The 18,666-nt window shown below is 49.1% G+C and overlaps 7 protein-coding genes across 7 annotated transcripts; 3 read left to right on the plus strand and 4 right to left on the minus strand.

Annotated features, from left to right (window-relative positions):
* Window positions 1-149: 149 nt before the first annotated feature.
* N7537_004404 (uncharacterized protein) lies at window positions 150-1,121 on the plus strand (the record flags this gene model as incomplete). The annotated part of the gene is made up of 1 exon (XM_056895461.1): window positions 150-1,121. The coding sequence occupies one exon, from the start codon at window positions 150-152 to the stop codon at window positions 1,119-1,121; it is 972 nt and encodes a 323-aa protein (XP_056755209.1).
* An 859-nt stretch (window positions 1,122-1,980) lies between these two features.
* Window positions 1,981-4,768, minus strand: N7537_004405 (Kha1p; the record flags this gene model as incomplete). The annotated part of the gene is made up of 3 exons (XM_056895462.1): window positions 1,981-3,447; window positions 3,510-4,589; window positions 4,637-4,768. 3 exons carry the CDS (start codon window positions 4,766-4,768, stop codon window positions 1,981-1,983), a joined length of 2,679 nt encoding a protein of 892 aa, XP_056755210.1.
* Window positions 4,769-6,395: 1,627 nt separating this feature from the next.
* N7537_004406 (class I SAM-dependent methyltransferase) lies at window positions 6,396-7,375 on the plus strand (the record flags this gene model as incomplete). The annotated part of the gene is made up of 4 exons (XM_056895463.1): window positions 6,396-6,465; window positions 6,524-6,622; window positions 6,701-7,132; window positions 7,206-7,375. The coding sequence occupies 4 exons, from the start codon at window positions 6,396-6,398 to the stop codon at window positions 7,373-7,375; spliced, it is 771 nt and encodes a 256-aa protein (XP_056755211.1).
* Window positions 7,376-7,933: 558 nt separating this feature from the next.
* N7537_004407 (uncharacterized protein) lies at window positions 7,934-8,545 on the minus strand (the record flags this gene model as incomplete). The annotated part of the gene is made up of 1 exon (XM_056895464.1): window positions 7,934-8,545. The coding sequence occupies one exon, from the start codon at window positions 8,543-8,545 to the stop codon at window positions 7,934-7,936; it is 612 nt and encodes a 203-aa protein (XP_056755212.1).
* Window positions 8,546-9,128: 583 nt separating this feature from the next.
* Window positions 9,129-13,442, minus strand: N7537_004408 (uncharacterized protein; the record flags this gene model as incomplete). Its single annotated transcript, XM_056895465.1, has 1 exon — window positions 9,129-13,442. One exon carries the CDS (start codon window positions 13,440-13,442, stop codon window positions 9,129-9,131), a length of 4,314 nt encoding a protein of 1,437 aa, XP_056755213.1.
* Window positions 13,443-14,549: 1,107 nt separating this feature from the next.
* Window positions 14,550-15,513, plus strand: N7537_004409 (uncharacterized protein; the record flags this gene model as incomplete). The annotated part of the gene is made up of 3 exons (XM_056895466.1): window positions 14,550-14,968; window positions 15,046-15,102; window positions 15,162-15,513. Coding segments are annotated over 3 exons (828 nt in total), but the record flags the coding sequence as incomplete, so codon positions are not given.
* A 317-nt stretch (window positions 15,514-15,830) lies between these two features.
* Window positions 15,831-18,494, minus strand: N7537_004410 (Branched-chain amino acid aminotransferase II; the record flags this gene model as incomplete). Its single annotated transcript, XM_056895467.1, has 5 exons — window positions 15,831-16,894; window positions 16,944-17,046; window positions 17,199-17,336; window positions 17,392-18,424; window positions 18,475-18,494. The coding sequence occupies 5 exons, from the start codon at window positions 18,492-18,494 to the stop codon at window positions 15,831-15,833; spliced, it is 2,358 nt and encodes a 785-aa protein (XP_056755215.1).
* Between the last annotated feature and the right edge of the window lie 172 nt (window positions 18,495-18,666).

Raw genomic sequence — 18,666 nt, forward strand, 5'->3', positions numbered from 1 at the left:
CTTGAGCGAACTTTAAAACATCCAACTCGGCACTGCAGAAATTGATTAATTTCTTCCTTACCAAAACCCTTCCTATCATCAACCCACTCCTGTCTATATCCATCAATCTACTACCCCAGAGCACAACCAGCAATGTCCTTCTACCGTCAATGGCCACCGAAAACGCCAGCAGCGTTGCAACCTCCTTTATGCACAGCTACGGCGCATCCGATATAACCCGCGCTGGCATATTCGCCGCCTTTGCCGCGCTAGCCTGGTACAACGCCATCGAGCTCATCATCCTCTGTTTCTTCTCCTTTAAACGCTGGAACGGATACTACTTCTGGAGTCTACTCATCGCCTCCATCTGCATCATCCCGTACTGTCTCGGCTTCGTCCTTCTCTTCTTCCCGACGGGCGTTACGCCATGGCTATGCGTGACCTTCGTCGTGCTTGGCTGGTACGGTATGATCACCGGCCAGTCCTTTGTACTGTGGTCACGGCTGCATCTCGTGCTACAGAATAGGAAGCTACTGCGCGGTGTGTTGTGGATGATCTGTATCGATGCTGTGATACTCCATGTCCCGACTACGGTATTTTTGTACGGGACCGTTGCGCACCCGGAGAGTCAATGGGCCCGCGCGTACGATATCATGGAGCGTGTTCAGTTGGTCTGGTTCTGTGTGCAGGAATTGATCATTTCCACCATCTACGTCTGGGAAACGGTCAAATTGCTTCGCCTCAGACCTGAAGGTCGTCCACAGGGGATTCTGAACCAGTTGCTGGTTATCAATATCCTCATTCTGGTCTTGGATGTCTCAGTCGTCGCCATCGAATATGTCGGCTATTATGCCGTGCAGGTTATGTTCAAACCTGTCGCTTACAGTATGAAGTTGAAGCTCGAATATGCTATCCTTGGTAAGCTGATCGTGATTGCGCGCGGTGGCACGGATAGTCAGCATATGCACTCCAGTGGGCAGGAGATCAATGAGACCAGCTCGTTGCCGTCGGATAGGGATCGGCCGGTGGATTTGGAGTCGCCGATGCGGGAGGATCGACAGTACAGTCTGCCGTGGTTCTGGGAAAGGAGGAGCTCCGGTCATTCAAGATCTACTTCATCTCGTGTTCTTCAGAATCCATGACAGCCTGCCTTGGTTGGTTTCTTTCACGCTTAGGTCGAAGTTAACTATCCTCCTAGCTGAAATCAAAGGCATGAATGGTAGGGCAGGTTGTTTGTTTTATACCCTTTTTTTATGTTTTCTGTTTATCATATCCAGCCATTTTTGAACTCGGCTTGACCGAAGCACACCGAATAACTCTTTCCTGGTACCACTGTCAAGCCCTTAGCGCAAATCAATCATTTCTAATTTTGTACAGAGTTTGCTGTAAAAAGTCTCTATAGAAGCCATGTCGCTCGTTCAAAATAGATCAAAGCTGGAAGAGAAAAGGGAGATAAGACATACCTAAAGCTCATTTAAATGATATCGTTTACTTATCCTGTTGATGCCGTGAACTATCCTTTCCACGGTCGACTTGTCAAAGACATTCAATTTTATGACATGTCTCATAAAATGTTAACTAGTTACAAAGTCCACTTTTCCCGCTCGCTTGTTTCTTCTGCTCCTGGGGGATAAGATCGGAGTTCAAGGTCCACAGCATGGCAGCTGCATCAATAGATTCTCTTTGGAGCTACGCACGTAGTTTAGATCACACAGTTTCCGGTTATGATTCCCATACTGGCATGCTCGAAGGCATTGTAGACAGCGCGGTCACTGAGTAATCACCCTGTGTTGTCAGATAGCCTGGTGCCTCATAAAGCGGCACCCTGGAAAAGATCGCAATGGCCTAAAATCCGGCACATACTGGCAACGTATGTGTTGATAATCTTGATTGCTTTATATATGTATGGGATGTTCCAAAATGTTCATACGAGAAAATTAACTCTCCCAAATATGCATCAAAATTATTCACAGTGGCCCCAAACGACATCTCAAAGTATGTTCAGCGATAGTAATCAGCCAACCCAGTGTCAGTACCAGCCTGCAGCACCAATACACTGCCATAAATCTTACTCTCGGGCTGAACCATTGCAGTACCGACAGCTCCCAGAGCCCGGCGGGTATCATAGCCAATGCCGTCGTCCGAAAGACCCAGCTCAATCTCAGAAGAAATACTACGACGACCAACGATGACAATATTGTTCGCCTTGTTGGATGTCTGGTTAAGTTCTTCTCGCACAGAAACAACAGCCATTTGAACTGCATCGGTGATGGTCTCGTTCGCAGCTGGTTGGTGGAAGACGACGCGCTCTTGGAGTTCCTCTGGCACTGAATCACGGAGTGTCTCGAAGAAGACCATGTCGGATTGAGAGCTGGACGCGGGGACCGCACTTGAGGTCGAGGCAGAGACTGCAGTCGACACCCCTGTTTTGCTCCCATCACTGCCCAGTCCGCCAATTTGAATAACAGTCGCAGTGACCTGGTCATTCTGAGCGAGCTGCATGACCAGCCGAAGAGCGAAGCGGTCATCATCGCCGCCAAAGAATGGAAGGACAATATGGTGGGAGCGGCTGCCGGTTGGCTGGCGGGCGAAGAGGGAGCCCTGGAGGCTCATACCGCTAGCGCTGCGGGAGACCACAGGTCGCTTTGATGAGGCCGAGACCGAACTATATTCGATTAGGATGCCGACATGGCCGGGGACCCGCTCTAGGATGTCAGAAACGAAGCTTGTGTAGGCGCCGTTGGAGAAACGATTCGTGTCATCGATCTCTAGCGCGTTGTGGTGGTCGGCCAGTGTTCCGGTCTCGCTCCAGGGGAGAAGGAGCATATCTGCGGTATCCTGTTGCGCCATTCCAATGACAGTATCTGCGTAAGAGTGCTCGGGAACAACTGATACACCGGCCATGAGCGAGAGATCGTGCCAGTCTCCGAAAGCGCGGAAGGTGTTGACCACCGGATCCCACAGCGCATGTTCACCCGCAGCAGCAACCTTCATGACACTGGAATCACGGTCGGTCAATTCCATTAGCCTTACACCGTGCACCTTGAGTGCCGTGTTGTCATCCTCTTCTAAGGTAATAGGATCTTCAACATTTTCCTCGGTTTGCTTTGGTATCTTTGCTGGATGAATGCGTGATGACACGGATGCAGGTCGCTTTGGACTGAGGAGGGCGGCTACAGTACAGACACCTGAAAGACCATCGAGACGAAGATAGACAAGGAGCTTGCGTACTGGGACGGTCTTCAACTGGTCCTTGGCAATGGCGACGCTGTCATTGCGGTTATCGTGCTGGACAGGGTTGCCTTCCCAGTCAATTTCCCCGCGTCTCCATCTCTCGACCTTGACCTGGTACCATGTTGGATATAGCAGGGTAGTCAAGGGAGTAGTAAGGAATGTAGTGACCAAGGCCATCACAACGAAAATTGTAAACGTGCGAGTGCTCAAAATCTTGGCTTGGAGGCCAATGTTCTGTAATAAATGAATTAGCTTACATTCACCATCGGGGAACTTCGTCTGGCGTCGGTACTTACCAGCACAATTAATTCCACCAAACCCTTGCAACTCATCAACACACCGATCGAAAAGCTTTCACGCCATAGTAGGCCACAGAGCCGCGACGCAACAGCACCTCCGGTGACCTTCGCAATGAACGCGATGGCAATTACACCAACCACATAACCCCAGACGATTCCAGAGTCAAGGAGGCCCAGGTTGGTACTCAGACCGGACAGGGTGAAATAAAGTGGCAGGAAAATGACAGCGACCAAGTCCTCAACTTTCTCGGTAATCTTGATGGCAAACCCGCCTTCGTGGGGGCAGATCAAGCCAATAACAAAGCCTCCAAAAATGGCGTGAACACCGATAACCTGAGTGAAGAAGGCTGAAGCCAGAGCAATGAGTAATGTGAGGGCGACCACCGATTGACTGGGCCCTTTTTGCAGGCTACCCGTTTTCTCGAGGAAGCGCAAGAACAGCGGGCGGAAAGCAAAAGTCAAAAATAACATGTAGGCCACGCAGACTAACAGCACCCACAGAGCCGTGATGCCACTGCCCGCGTTGACAAGAGCGACACACAGTGCAAGCAGGATCCAGCCCACCACATCATTACCAACACCGGCGGACAGCACAATAACACCGACCCGGGTTGAGAGCAGCTTCAGCTCCGTGAGGATACGGCACAGCACGGGGAAGGCCGTGATGGCCATGGCGATACCGATGAACAGGAGATAGGTACCGAAGGCGATGGGCTTGGTACCAGGGTCATCGTGGAACGAGTGATAGAGACCATACGAGATGGCACAGCCCAACCCGAATGGCAAGATCATGCCCGCAGCAGACACGCTCAAAGCGACCCGCCAATTACTGATCAGGAAGCGGAGGTCGGTCTCCAGACCGACCAAGAATAGGAAGAGTACCAGGCCCAGATTGGCGACTACATTGAGGCTAGGGATGCTGGCGGTCGGGAAAATGGCGTCGGTAAATCCGGGGATGCGACCCATCACCGATGGGCCCAGAACAATTCCCCCGATAACCTCAGCGATGACTCGGGGCTGTCGAAGCTTCGAGAGGGGCCAGTGGATCAGGCGACATAGCACGATAATTATGACGGCCTGTTTGTCAGTCAAATCACCGTTGTTTGGGATGGCGACATAGCTACCTGGATAATAAACAACACCAGTGGGTTCTTAGAGTCATAATCGGTTGGGTTGCCACCTTCGAGGATGCCACCCTGCGGACTGACTACGTTAGTGCTGTTGGCCGTAGCCGTGGCGGTCGCGTTAGTCGCCATACTAGATAATGTCCAGCTTCGGCACAGAGAACAAGCGGGTTTTATAAGTCAAGATGTGGAGGAGATGAATGAAAGTGAGGGTCAGCCTGCGCTAATACGAGGGGCCAATAAGATTTCCAGTGCCATGGATCCTTTAACGGCTTGGCCTCGCTAATCTCAACTTGGATTGGTCAAAAGTCAAATTAGAGCGATTAGACGGATTCCGTTAAATCAGAAGTCATTTTCCTGGGCTTCGCTTATTGGGGAATCAAAGAATCGCCGCATACGGCCTAGGATAAGACATCTACCACATTCCTCCAGTATGTTACTGTATCTGCATAGTGTACAACGTTACCCTGTAAATAATAAAGATCATCTGCTAATCTCCGCTTTTTTTTTAAAGTTCCCACGTGGTGATGTTGACAGCTCGGGCCTTTCTAGGCGCGAAAGGCAGATGATCTACCCCAGATTACCTTCCCCAGACACAACTCCACAGAGTACAGTCGTTATCTGACATCTGATTATCTATCTAACATCTGTCTCTCACCAATTCTATAATGTATTTGTTATATAGCTTGCTGGGATGTACTTTGTATTAACATATATTTCTACCTTGTTTGCGGAGAATATATATAAAGCCTGTCATTCCTGCAACGTAGTATTCCTTGGCCTAACCAATTTATATTTTCTCGGTCATAGAAATGTCTATCTTTGCGCCGTATCTGGGGCAATTCCGAGATGTGCCTCACGTCAACTTCCGGATTTCTGACATACTAACCACGATTTTTCTGGCATCCCTTCTCTGCATCATCTCAAACTGCCAATCAAATTGTTTTACCCACTGAACGAGCGGAAAATTGACCGGAGGTGTCTTGCTTCGTAAAACTTTGCATATGTGAGCACTAATTGATATCAAGAGGCCGGTTCGAGTCGAAGTTTCCTTCTCCCTCTTTATGTTCAATATATGTTTGTTGCCCTTAAATTTACGGATGTATCTTATTTCGAATGCGTTTCACTCATCCCTTACTTTATACTTTATGTATCACTCGCGCCGAAAAGCAACACAAAGTACTTAGGAAACTCGGTTCACACATGGGCTCGATCGTTGCTCTGAAGCATATTGTACCTTCTCAGGATTAAACTGTTTTTTAAAGAATGGTCTTTCGTCTTCAGGTACATGTTGAGAATGAACGTTTTCAACCTTCTAGGTCGGACGTTGCCCCGACCTCGATAAGGATTTTCATAGGAGATCACACTTAGCCCCAAAGCTAAGCGTAGTTCCACTCCATTTGGGCTTTTTCGCTAAGCTCACTATCTCTGTAATAGGGTGAGATTACGCCATAAGCCCTGATTAGCAGGTCATCGAGGTGCAAGCCTGTCTATCTATTCGACGCCGTCCACTGTGGATACTTTCGGCCCCCGTACACTACATGAGCCCTAAGCCGTAGACTAGAGCTAAACTAGTATTGATTGATACTAGGGCAATGCGGTGACTATAACATTCGACTCGCCCAACATCCAACTTCCATTTTCTCCCCAATACGTATTTCCTCCCTATTCTAACATCTTGGCCGCTCCCTTTAGCCTTTGGGCATTTTCTTTTTCAAAGACATTCGACATCATTTATAACCGTCTCGGGTAGATAGCCATGGCTTCCAAACCTGGCCGTCTTGCTTCCATTCTCCGTCCATGGGGCCTGATCTGGTTGTCTATTTGTCGTAAGTCCTTGTTACCCCGCCAATTTCCACAACCCTACTAATCACTCCTCCCCTACAGTCCACTGGGAAGCTTTGACACAAGCAATTCGTCGAGACGGTCTCGCGGCACTTGGCCGCCCAGGACAAATTCGAGATGCCGCTTCAGCCAAGTTGCTCAGTATAGCCTGTAACCTAACCCACTCACCATACCCCTCCACTTAACTCGTATACGTAGTAGACTAACCATAATACGCAGCTGACGGTTTTATCGCTTACGAAGACACAACCATTGTTCCCTCGCTCGTACAAGCCGCTGGTGGCGTTGTTCTCGAACTGGGCCCTGGGCCAGGCAATCAGATTCATCGTTATGATACCTCTCTTATCAAACATGTCTACGGCATTGAACCTAATCCCCACTTTGAAGACGACATAAATGCCAAATTGGACAAGAATAACCTGCGGGATAAATATAAGGTGATAGTGTGTGGCGTTGAAGATAGCGATGTGCTGAGGGAAGAGGGAATCACGGAGGGGAGCTTGGACGCCGTGCTATGCATCCAGGTCCTATGTGCTGTAAAGGATCCAAAGAACGTGATGAAGGAGGTGTGGAAGCTGCTCAAACCTGGTGGCAAGTTTATATTCTGGGAACACGGATGGAGTCGAAACCGCTTGACAAGTGTGGCACAAGGCATGTCCATCTTTTGCCAACCGTTCTTCTTTTCTTCTCTTCTGGGTGACTGGCTAACGTGAAGAAATCTTAGCTTGCTGGAATCCTGTCTGGAGTACATTTGTCGGATGTGATTTGACCCGGAATGTGTTGGCGGACATTCTCAACAGCGGAGAGTGGGAAAATCCACACGAGATCGAAGAACCGGAAGAACCGTTTAGTTTGCTGCCTCGGATTCAAGGGGTGCTTGTCAAGAAGGTTTAATTAGACCCTGATTAGAGAGTGTCGATTCAGCACCCTCTCGTCCAGTGCCGCATATTCTTTCACCTGTGAAAGGAGAAATTGGGAGCAGCTCCTTTCCACGAAAGAGTCTGTAATGCGACACCTTGAAGCACAACATATTTCTCCTCGCTCTCTCATATGCTCCCATAAAGCCTGTGGGTAAACCTCATACTTTCCAATGCCTTGAGTGCAAGATATGTTAGATTACATACTCAAATTTCGTGATCACAAGTTAGATTTCTCTGTTTTTGAAGTTAAATGCAATGAAATGATAAACTATAAGATATGTCTTGATCTGTGAATTCAGTCTATCTGGGATTTAAAGAACCAGAACAATACAAACTAAATGTAGAGCAGATTAAAGATAACACCGAAATACAACTCTTGAAAAGGAAACTAACGACCTTCTATGAGTCACCTCAGAGTTTGGTGACTGGGACGTAGAGCCACTTAACTCATAGATGGCGAGCCGGAAGAGAAGGCTCCTTGCGAACGGGCATTTAAGAGACCGATCCAGGCGGAGAGTGGAAATATTCAGATTCACCCCCGGATTTGACGTACTGACTTGGACAATGCAACTCCTCCCCATGTACTCGGCTGCCCGGGTGGTTGGACCATCGATACAGGTGATTGCCTTTCTGTCATCGTCGCATTTGAGCTGTTGTTTCCTGTAGAATCCTTGTTTTCCAATCCGTGCGTTACCATCCGGGCGCGCCGAGCGATGATAGCGCGAGCAGGAACAATGTGCAGGATCAAATACTCATTGTGAAGGTCTTCGTACGTCGTCTCTGAGACGTTCACCTCGAGAGCGTGAGCCACTTCACCAGCGCGGTACACATACCCGTGGCCAAGATGACTGGTTTCAATCTCCAGGATTTGAGCACCTTCACTATACGAACGCCATTTGCGACACATCCAGTCTTCGGCCTGAGCCTTGCTGGCGAAAGCCGAGATGAATATGCTTCCATCTTCCTCCTTGATCCCGTTTATGTGGGACTCAACGGCAACCGCAAATTCACCTGTGTCATCGGTGAAGGTTTTCATGTCGGATGCAACTAGCCCTGTCTCCACGTCCTTTGTGAAGGATCTGTCATGCTGGACCCGGTAGAGACGCTCGGGGATTAGGGTTCGGGGGACGCAATGCTCGTCCATTTTGACTAGGTTGACTGATCAAAGTCTAGAAGGATGGCGATCTGGTTGAGAATGGTAGAACTGTGAACTGTTTAATGCTGGAGTGATGGATTCAGAAGGACATGGAGGAGATAACTAATATATATTGACCATCTGAGATACGGAATGAATGGCTCCCGTTGGACTTCACAGAACAGGAGAAAGAACCAAAGATATTGGGTATGAAAGAAGGAAATAAGGAACTTAGGACTTGCGAATTTTCCACAATGAGGTATTTTATCTAAAAAGAAACAAGGTTGAGTCAATATTTTTGTTGCTGAATGGGTAAATTCTATATGACTTCCAGACATGAAGAAAAGTAACAAAGAACGATGTCTACTAGTCATACGTGTTGCGAATGAACAAAGCAAAAGAAGAAGATGAGATGTTTGATTAAATTACTCCAGGCAATGCCTTTTATCGGCACCTATGTATAAACACGCCAGGTATCAAGATATGCAGTAAATGTACGTAAATGTACAAGAACAAGCATCTCATATAGTGGGACCAAAGAAGACCAAGTGAAATGCAAAACATACTGACAACCCTCTACCAACTGAACTCACTAAGCCTTCTTTGTCTTAGCCTTAGAGCTCCGCACCCGGAATAGGTAATAGAGCGAGATAGCAGCAAAGACATTGAAAATGAAATAGCACCAGAAGATTCCATAGTTTCTCCAGCGATCACCCCACTCAATCTTCCTCGCAGCGAGATACTGATCTGCCGAACTGAGAGAGCAGTACTCACAACTGGACGTAGCATTGTAATTAGCAAGTGTTCCGGGTGCAGTCGCGAGGAACTTCTCCATATACTGGATGCAGGTCTGACCAGCAGGCGGATCAAAGACACTCATCTCCGCATCAGTACACTCCACCGGGCGGCCATGGAGCGCTGTAGCTCCGATACCGCCGATGTAGTATGTGAATGGCGAGACGCGGTACATGAAGATCCAGAAGCGGGGGAGATCATCGGGTGGTTGCATTACACCATTGAAGATAAAGGAAAGACCGAACATCAGCGTGGCGAGCAGAGCTGCGAGTGCGGGCTCCGGGATTGCACAGGCGACTAGCTGTGCCATACTTGCGGCGTATATGTAGAATTGGACGATGAAGAGCATGATCAGGGAGCGGCGCTCGGAGTCTTGGTCGGCGCCGAAGACGGACCAGTAGAAGCAGGCCCAGGAGCAGATGCCGAGGCAGACTTGGAAGGGGATTTCGACAAACATTTGGGATATAATGAAAACTTTCCAGGAGTAGATGCGGGATGGGCGTTCACGGACTTCGTAGAGGGAGCGCTGGACGACAAATTTGGGCATGATCTGGTTGACAAGAGTGTTGAAAATTGTGCACAGCAGGAAAATACTGAAAAGCACATTTTGGAAGCCTTGTTGGCTGTTATCTGCTTTCCAGAATGAGAAGCCGATGAATAAACCAGATACAATGCCCAAAATGAACTTGGAGTAGACGTATTCTGGCTGACGGTAATACTGTTGGAAGACTCGTCCAAGGACATAGTACAACTGGCTACTGAGTGGCATGGCGAACTCGGAGTTGTCGTCGTCAGACTCAGACTCGTCTAGGGAAGGTCGAGGAATAGCCGGTTTGTGGGCGTGATGAAGTCGTTCGACCTCAGCATGTACCTCTTCATACTCTGGACTCTTGTTCCAGGCTTCAACCCAGTCTATTGAGCAAGAATCGCCGGCAACCATTTCCAGGATGTACTCAGCGGGGTTCTCGAGTTGCTCACATGGTCGAGCGCCATTGTTCTCGAAGTATTTCAGAAGAGTGGAGGATTGGCTTCCGATATCGCCAAAGTAGACAGTTTTTCCTCCCTTGGCAAGGAAGAGCAAACGATCGAAGGTTTGGAACAACTGCGCGCTAGGCTGGTGGATTGTCGCGAGGACAGCCTGGCCGTGGTCTGCAAGTCTTCTGAGGAACTGACAGATAGTCCAAGAGCTTTGGGAGTCGAGGCCGCTAGTAGGTTCGTCGAGGAAGATAAGCAGGGTAGGCTTTGCAGCAAGTTCGACACCAATACTAAGCAGCTTCCTTTGTTCGACGTTGAGACCCTCTCCGAGGCTTCCAACCACCGCCTCGGCGAAATCTTCCATGCCTAGGACTTGGATGACTTGTTCCACGTACTCATATTTCTCCTGCTTGGTAACCCTTTGGGGCTGACGAAGCATCGCACTGAAACGCAAAGCTTCTCTCACAGTGGTGCTGTCAAGATGAAGATCTTGCTGTTGCACGTATCCAGTCCGACGGGGGAAATTCGCCGCAAGACCCTTTCCGTTCACGAAGATATCACCAGAGACAACACCAATGGAGACTCTCTGTGCAAGAACATCAAGAAGTGTTGTCTTTCCGGCTCCAGAAACACCCATCAAGGCAGTCAGGCTACCAGGCTTAACCCAGCCATTGATGTTATCCAAGAGTCGCCGGGTGCCCTCCTTCACGGGGATGTCGTAGTTGAGAGAGTTCCATGAGAGAATGTCCTTTTGCTCAGGAAGGCGGATGGTGTCACTGGTTCTCTGCAGCTCCAGCTTGTTGACCTCCTCTCTTCCAAGCTCGATGTTGTGGCCGTCCTGGAGATACTTTGGTGCATGTCCGGGGCGGAAGACCAAGGCCTCGGCCTTTGACTTGTCATCAGTAATGTACTCTGTAGCAGTCAGGTAGAGCGCATTGAGGGCTATGAAAAAGGCGATGAGAATTCCGTAGTTCCGCCACAGATGAGAGTGCTTGTACTCGTAGTTCTTCTCGATGAAAGCATCCCCAGATACAGTTCGCTGACCGGCGACTGCACCGACGGTAGAGCAGATAAATGACGTGCCAGTTCCATAACTTGGAATGAACGAGGAACAGTCAAATGTTCGGCCATGGAATTCGTTCGCCACGAGTGCTTCAAACGTATAGTAGATCGGGTTGATCCACCGGATCCACGAAAGCCACGGATGCATGTACGGCTGTGGCAAAGTAAATCCGGTATAAACGACAATGCAGAGCACAAGCACACCAGCAATCGCCATAGCCTGTCCAGCAGTTCTAGTCAATGCACCGACACTGCGGAACAGGCCAGACATGGCCAGGACTGCAGTGAGCAAGAAAAGGTAATGGGTGAAGAAAGCTCCCGCTTCGCGGCGCAGGTTTGCCATGAAGTAGAGGACAACTGTGAAAATTGAGATTCGTATTATCTTGATCGGTAGATCAACGACAAGGCTGGCTAGTGCTTCGGTGAACGGGTGCACAAATGCATATCCAGCTTGCTTTTCGACAACAGGGCGCTGAGCATAGAGTTGAAGGATTTCGTTGATCGTAAGTAGAGCGTTCATAAGCACAGCGAAGTACATCACTGCGCCCTTTTGAAAGAAGTAACTGGGCGAGTCCGGGGTATTGTAGAAGATGGATCCAATGATCAGAGATAGAACTATCTGAACAATCACTGGTGCCATGGCTGTTGGGAGATCTTGGAGCATTCGCTGGTAGGCTCTGTGCATGCAAAGCCGCACCTGCATAGGGATGGAAAGCAGGAACGGGCTGCGAGTTCGAGTGTGGCGGGCTTGCCGGTCTTTGTGGCTTTCCATGAGCCGTTTTGCGTCGTCTCCATTTGGCGGATATTCACTTTCGAAGTTGGAAATATCCTTGTGCAAGAGCTGATACTCCGGGCTCTTTTTCCAATACTCGGAAAACTCCTTCGCAGTGCGGGGAACCTTGCTCTCCATGCCAGGCCGCGCCGTGCGTTCTGCTGGGTTAGTGAGAGCAGTCAAGAAGTCACCGCTGACTTGGCGCTCGGGTCTCTCCCAGCCCATGTCTTGGAAATAGGATACTGCACGCTCCCTGGGTCCATAGTAGATCTGATATCCCTCGTATAGAAGGACCACCTTGTCGAAAAGATCATACATTGACTGCGACGCTTGGTAGGCTGCAATAGCATGGCAGGATTGGCCCATATCAGCTGAAAGACGAATTGATTTCACAAATTTTAGAGCGGATGCGGCATCTAGGCCACGGGTGCTGTTGTCCCATGCTCCGATGCGACAGCGAGCCAGAAACATCTCGGCAATACTGACTCGCTTTCTTTCGCCTCCACTGACACCCCGTATAAACTCGCTGCCCACCTTGGTGTTGTAGGTGTGGGACAATCCAAAGACGGACAGGACCACCTGAGTGATTGTCTCAACGTATTCATCACGGGTCACACCTTCCACACGTTGTTGGGGTGCACGAGCATGGGCGGCGAATGTGAGGGTCTGGCCCACGGTCAAGTGGGGGAAATGTAGGTCGACCTCCTTGTTGTATGCGACCTCTCCTCGGTGATGTTTGATCATATGGTCAAATGCGACTCCTTTGTAGTGAAGTGTGCTTTCGGGCTCCACGGTCAACCCCCCAAGGTGTCCGCAGATAGTCTTCAGGAATGTCGTACATCCACTACCGGGTCGACCCAGAACAAGAAGAAGTTCTCCTCCCTGGAGTAAGCCATCGAAGCTGCGGAGGATTTGTCTTGGTGGTGAGGTTCGCCCCGTCAAGGCTCTTGTCGCAGCTCGGAAGGGCACTTTCAAACTGGAAACGAGGGTTTCCTGGTATTGTAGAGCGGAGCCAGAACCGCTGACGCATAGATTGGAGAAGACCACGCCTTGGTCGGGGATATCAATACCTGAATCGGTGGCCTGGTCCAACACCATTTGCGCCCATTGGCGATGATCAAACTGGGGGTTGGTAGGATCGAGGTGGGGAGGGACACCTTTCTTGCTAGCAGATCTTGAAAGTTGTTGGCCGAGTTTGCTGGAGGCAATACGAGTCAATGTTTGTTGTTCTCGCTCTTCTAGTACTGTTGCACTTCGCCCTGTGATTGGGGCGAACTCGGGCTCATCGTAGTCCTTCTCCATAGCGAGGAGTGGACTAGTCTGTGTAAATTCGTAAAAGTCTCACCTCTTCGAACAGGCATCGGGCGAGCCCGACCCTTTTAATGAAAATCATCATCGGGGGACGGACAACACAGTGACCGGAGTTATCCGTATTTGCTTCATCGGGGTAGAGGCTTTCGTATGTATAACGGAGGAACGGACCCCGCTTCACCGACCGGAAGTATATTACTTTATTAGGTATTCGGATACGTACGTATAGGTAGCAATCTATTATTAGTTTAACCATTCCAATCTGATCGATATTTATATAAGAATACATGAAGGATATAAAAAAGGGATATAAAAAAGGAGGTTTGGTTATATCATACTGCGTGGCCGTCGAATGTTCACGAGTTACTACCCGCACCTCCGTTCAGCCTCAGGAAATCCCTAGCGAAGATCTACATGTATTAACGATGACACATTGGATATTGCTGCCTTAGAACAATCCAATTTTAAATCTCTGAGTTTTGCATCGAAAATTGGGTCCACGTGGATCCACGGACTGTACATCCCGATCCCGACGCGTAAATAGTTGGAGCTATCGGTGATTAGGGGGGCTATCTCCAGAGCCTAGCCCCGGTATTTTGTAATGTTTGCAATGGCATCTATATATATGGTCGATGCCGTAACGTGAAATAGGGGTTCTATGTACCTACATAGAGAACAACCTCTATCAGTTGGGTCTGCTTAGGGTAAATCATGCCCCTGCTCCCTGAGCATGATCGTGTTTCTCCTTGAGCTGAATACCAGGGCTGTCAGACACTCCGGGTATTGGATGTTTCACGTGACCATAGTGATCGGTTGGCTCTGGCCCACCAGTAAGTTGCGGTCTCCACATTGATTGGTGACTAGCATGTCCGTAATACCATACATTCTGAACGTGAAAGCATGTTTAGAAGGGCTTGTATTAAGAGGTAGCTTTATAAACAGTAAGAAGCGCGTACGGATATCCTGCGATCTAATAGCGAATTGAGGGCATTATATACAACATATATCGGAGACACAAAACAGCATGCCACCATACTGTATTATCCCCACCGCTGTGTACAAATGGGCACAGCTGCCTCATTGCCATCGCGATAAAGCCGATGTGCTCACATCATAAACTTGTGCCTCACGGGTATTTTCCAAGCCACTTCGGAAATGCTTCTTTATAGATCTGGCGGAAAAGGTTCAATGCGTTATATTTTCATCCATGGGAACCATGAAATTGGCTCTTTCTCTGATGAGGTGACTGTGGATGCAAAAATTGTGGTTTTCACTGGACGAGGCAACATGTACGTAAATGGTTCATGGTTCTTTATGTTGTACACAGGAAGTACTGACAAAACGGGTAGATTATACGGCGATAACGTCGATAATTCCTCTACGAAGTATTCGTTCAGCAATGGAGTCTGTACTCTCGTTGATGGCCAACCTAATAAGTTTGTTCCTGCTCGGGACTTCACTGAACCGCTTTTGAAAAACGTTTCCATTCCCACCCTTATTATGGGAGAAATCCCTACGTAAGTTATTTAGATATAATGGTTAGAAATAACTAATGGTTAGGCTAATAACTAACATGGGTCTGCTTCTTATCTAGCGATCAAGTCGGCTTTTCCTCAAAATCGCAGGACGATGTTCTTTACCTGTACGAATTGTTTTTATATTTCACCTTCCAGTCCGCCCTCCATATAATTCCCACTGATGTTTTCTCAGAACAGTAATGGTATATGGCAGAAGTGACCGTGCACTTTGCAGTCTCAACGACAGAGCCTACCTTGGCAAAACAATGCGGAGCTTTGTGCCGTACTTTGTTCAGTCAATGTCTATTATAAGTGACAGTTACCTCCCAGGCGATGCACAGACTTTGTGTAAAATAATTACACGTGATCTGAAGCTGAAAGCAGATGAGAAGGATCTGAATGAGTTTATCGAAGTATATCGGAATCGATACTTCCGTAATCCTTCCGTACCGAAAGAGGCTATTCTTGAATCATGCTTGCTTAACATTGTCAAAATGCCTTTCGACCTCAATTCTTCCATCAGGCATGGTTTAATTAAGCAATGATATTTTTACTGTTATACACATTTATATCTATATATATACCGAGTGACACAGGGACTATACTACCAGGCACACGCAGACGGTCATTCCTGCAAAGCTTAGGGAGTATATCTCGCAAGCCAGAATAAGAAAGGACGGTTCTTAAACAGTGTTGGTTCATTATCCAGGGAGGAATGGCCCAACCATAGCCTAGGAGAATGTGTATATGTATGTATCTCGTTCGGGTTGTGGAAACTCGATATGTGTATTTATTTTTAACGAACAATACCGAAATTGGAGACATATTTTAGTTGGGGACCCCCTGCCAGCCCTTTAACTGTTTATGGGACATTGGCACCACTCAGCTCAATCTCCTCCTCCCCTTGCTGTGTCCATCCCTTCGGCGGTGCCTGCACCTCATAGTTCCAACCCAAGGTATCTTCGACAGTTCCAGATTGTATACCACGAAGCGTCTGCACCAACTTAATGCAAACCTCACCACCCTCCTTCTGAGCCCCGCAACGGTACTCGAACTTATCCCCACGGGACTGCATCGTAATACTACCCACCGGCACCAACGCCGCCGCCGTACCAGCAGCAATAACCTCATCGAACTCACGCAGCTCCTCATAAGCAACCCGCCTCTTCTCCACCCGATACCCCAACGTCCGGGCAATTTCCAACACCGACGCCGCCGTAACCGAGTCAATCGCATTCCGGCTATCGGGCTGGACCACAGTGATCTGATCTCCGTCACGCTTCACTCCAATGAAAGCAGAAGTCGAGAACTCATCAACTTCAGTGCGAGTCGCACTATCCAAGTGAAGGGTAATCCCAAACCCTTCGCGCCGTGCCCGGTCACTGTGCCGCAACACAGGCGCATAGTTTCCACCAACCTTGGCAGCCCCGGTTCCATGCGGTGCACAGCGATCAAAGTCCTCCAAAATTAGCGCATCAACTGCGCTAGCCCCGTGGTACACGCCAGTCGGCATAGCAAATACTGCCAGTGTGTACCCATCCGGCGGGCTCAGTCCCAACTGTGCAGAGGAGCCGAAGAGCATGGGTCGGATATACATCGCGGCGCCGGAGTCGTGCGGTGGTACATACTCGGCATTTACACCGACTGCTAACCGTACGCACTCGATGAACAAATCCTCTGGAACGGGTGGGATGGAGACTACTTCGGCGGAGTACTGCATGCGTTTGGCGTTACGGTCGGGGCGGAAGATGGTTATTTTGTCGTTGGCTGGGTGGCGGAACGCTTTGAGACCTTCGTAGACTTGCTGACCGTAGTTTAGGCCCGGCGCCATCCCATGCACTGGTATAAAGGGCGAAGCGACGAATTGCGGTGCCGACCATTTGTTCTCACCGCTATGGGAGTAGTGAATTTCGACATGGCCATTGCCTGCTATCAATGAGAATCGACTATGGTTTACTAAAGGGCAATCGCTCACCATCCCGGACTTTAAATCCCAGGTTATTCCAATCAAGCGCAATAGGTGGTGGGGGGAACATGATGAAGAATTGTGGAGTTGCTAATTTTTGCGGGGGAGACGGCTATTTATATCGAGAGCTTCTTAAGGTTTTCCAAGGGATTTTGCTGACTATGCTGACTACTCAATATCAGAATCAACACTCGAGCGACGGACGGGCAGGTCGCTGTAGGATTGCATCTGTTGGCTGCGTCCAAAGGCTGTCACTAAACACACTTTTAGTCTGCCTGGAACCTCATGATGCGAGAGCTTCTGGTACATGTCCGGAATGTTCTCGAAGTCATCCACATACGTGAACATCCATGATGGATCGAGTTTTCCTTGCACCACCATATCCATCAAGAACGGATAATACTGCATATGGTAAGCTATCAATTCAATTTGAAAGAAAGAAAAGAATCCAACCTACCTTTTGTGGCCACGTTTGACCACCGCGCACTGTCAGCGCTTTCTGCATCAAAGGCCCAATCGGGAAGTTCTGTGTGGTGAAGAAGAAATCCCCAACCAATGCCACATTACCACCCTTACGGGTTGCCTTCATGATCGCCAATAATGTATCACTACTATCCCTTTCGAGCCCAATCGCCTGCATAGCGGGATACTCAGCTTCCTGCGAACTATGGTACCCGCTCGCCTCAATAGACCGATCAAGGCCATGGTCCTCAATTGACAGAATGTACTCCGCCACATCAGGATGGGCATCCACATCAACAGGAGTCATTCCAAAACCCTCGGCAATCCGTAGTCGCTGTGTATCCTTATCTATAGCATAGATCTTCTTCGCCCCACGGAGCTTCGCCAGTCGCTGCACAGTAAGACCAATAGGCCCACAACCCCATACACCCAGCACATCACCCTCCTGCATGCCAGCCAACTCCAGCGCATGCCAAGCGGTAGTAACGACGTTCGTCAGGCCTAGTAATTTCCGCGCATCGATATCTTCCGGCGCCTTGACACACGACAAGTCCGCATGCGGCACGCGGCAGTATTCCGCCTGGTCACCTGGATACCCACCACAAAACCGACTGTATCCCAGCTTCCCGCTGAGCCGGTGTCCGTACGCGGCTTCCATTTCCTTGGATGGGTTTGTGTTGTCACAGAGTGAATACTCCTGTCGTTGGCAATAATCGCAGTTGCCACATGAAATGACGGGTAGGATGATGACCCGATCACCGGGTTTGAGGGATTTGACATTCGATCCGACTTCTTCAACAAGACCGATTGCTTCTTGGCCGAGGATGTCGCCTTTTTGCATTGCGTCTTTGAGCTCGCCTTCGTATAGGTGGATGTCTGAACCGGAGATTGTGCAGTGGGTTATTTGGACGATGGCGTCTTCGGGCTCGGTGATCTTGGGCTTGGGTACGACTCCCACTTCAACTGTTCGTGTGCCCATCCACTGCGCTGCCTTCATCATTTCGTTGGGATGCGGCGCGTATCCCATGCTGCGTTATATTAGATTGAGAGACTGGCAGTGTGCGGTGGCGATACTTACCTGGGCATTACGGCCGCCATTGTTTTGGGTAGTTTATCGATCACCAACGCAAATGAATGGTTGGAATGAGTATGTATTCAGGGGACTGATCGACTAACTGTTGATGCTGGCGATGTGTAACCGTTCGCTCCAATTGTTGAAGATGGAGCTATGCCACAATTGGAGCAATGGCAAAATAATATCAAGATGATG

Source organism: Penicillium hordei, assembly GCF_028827395.1.
Source record: "Penicillium hordei strain IBT 12815 chromosome Unknown utg000002l_segment0_segment0, whole genome shotgun sequence".
Classification (NCBI taxonomy): Eukaryota; Fungi; Ascomycota; class Eurotiomycetes; order Eurotiales; family Aspergillaceae; genus Penicillium; species Penicillium hordei.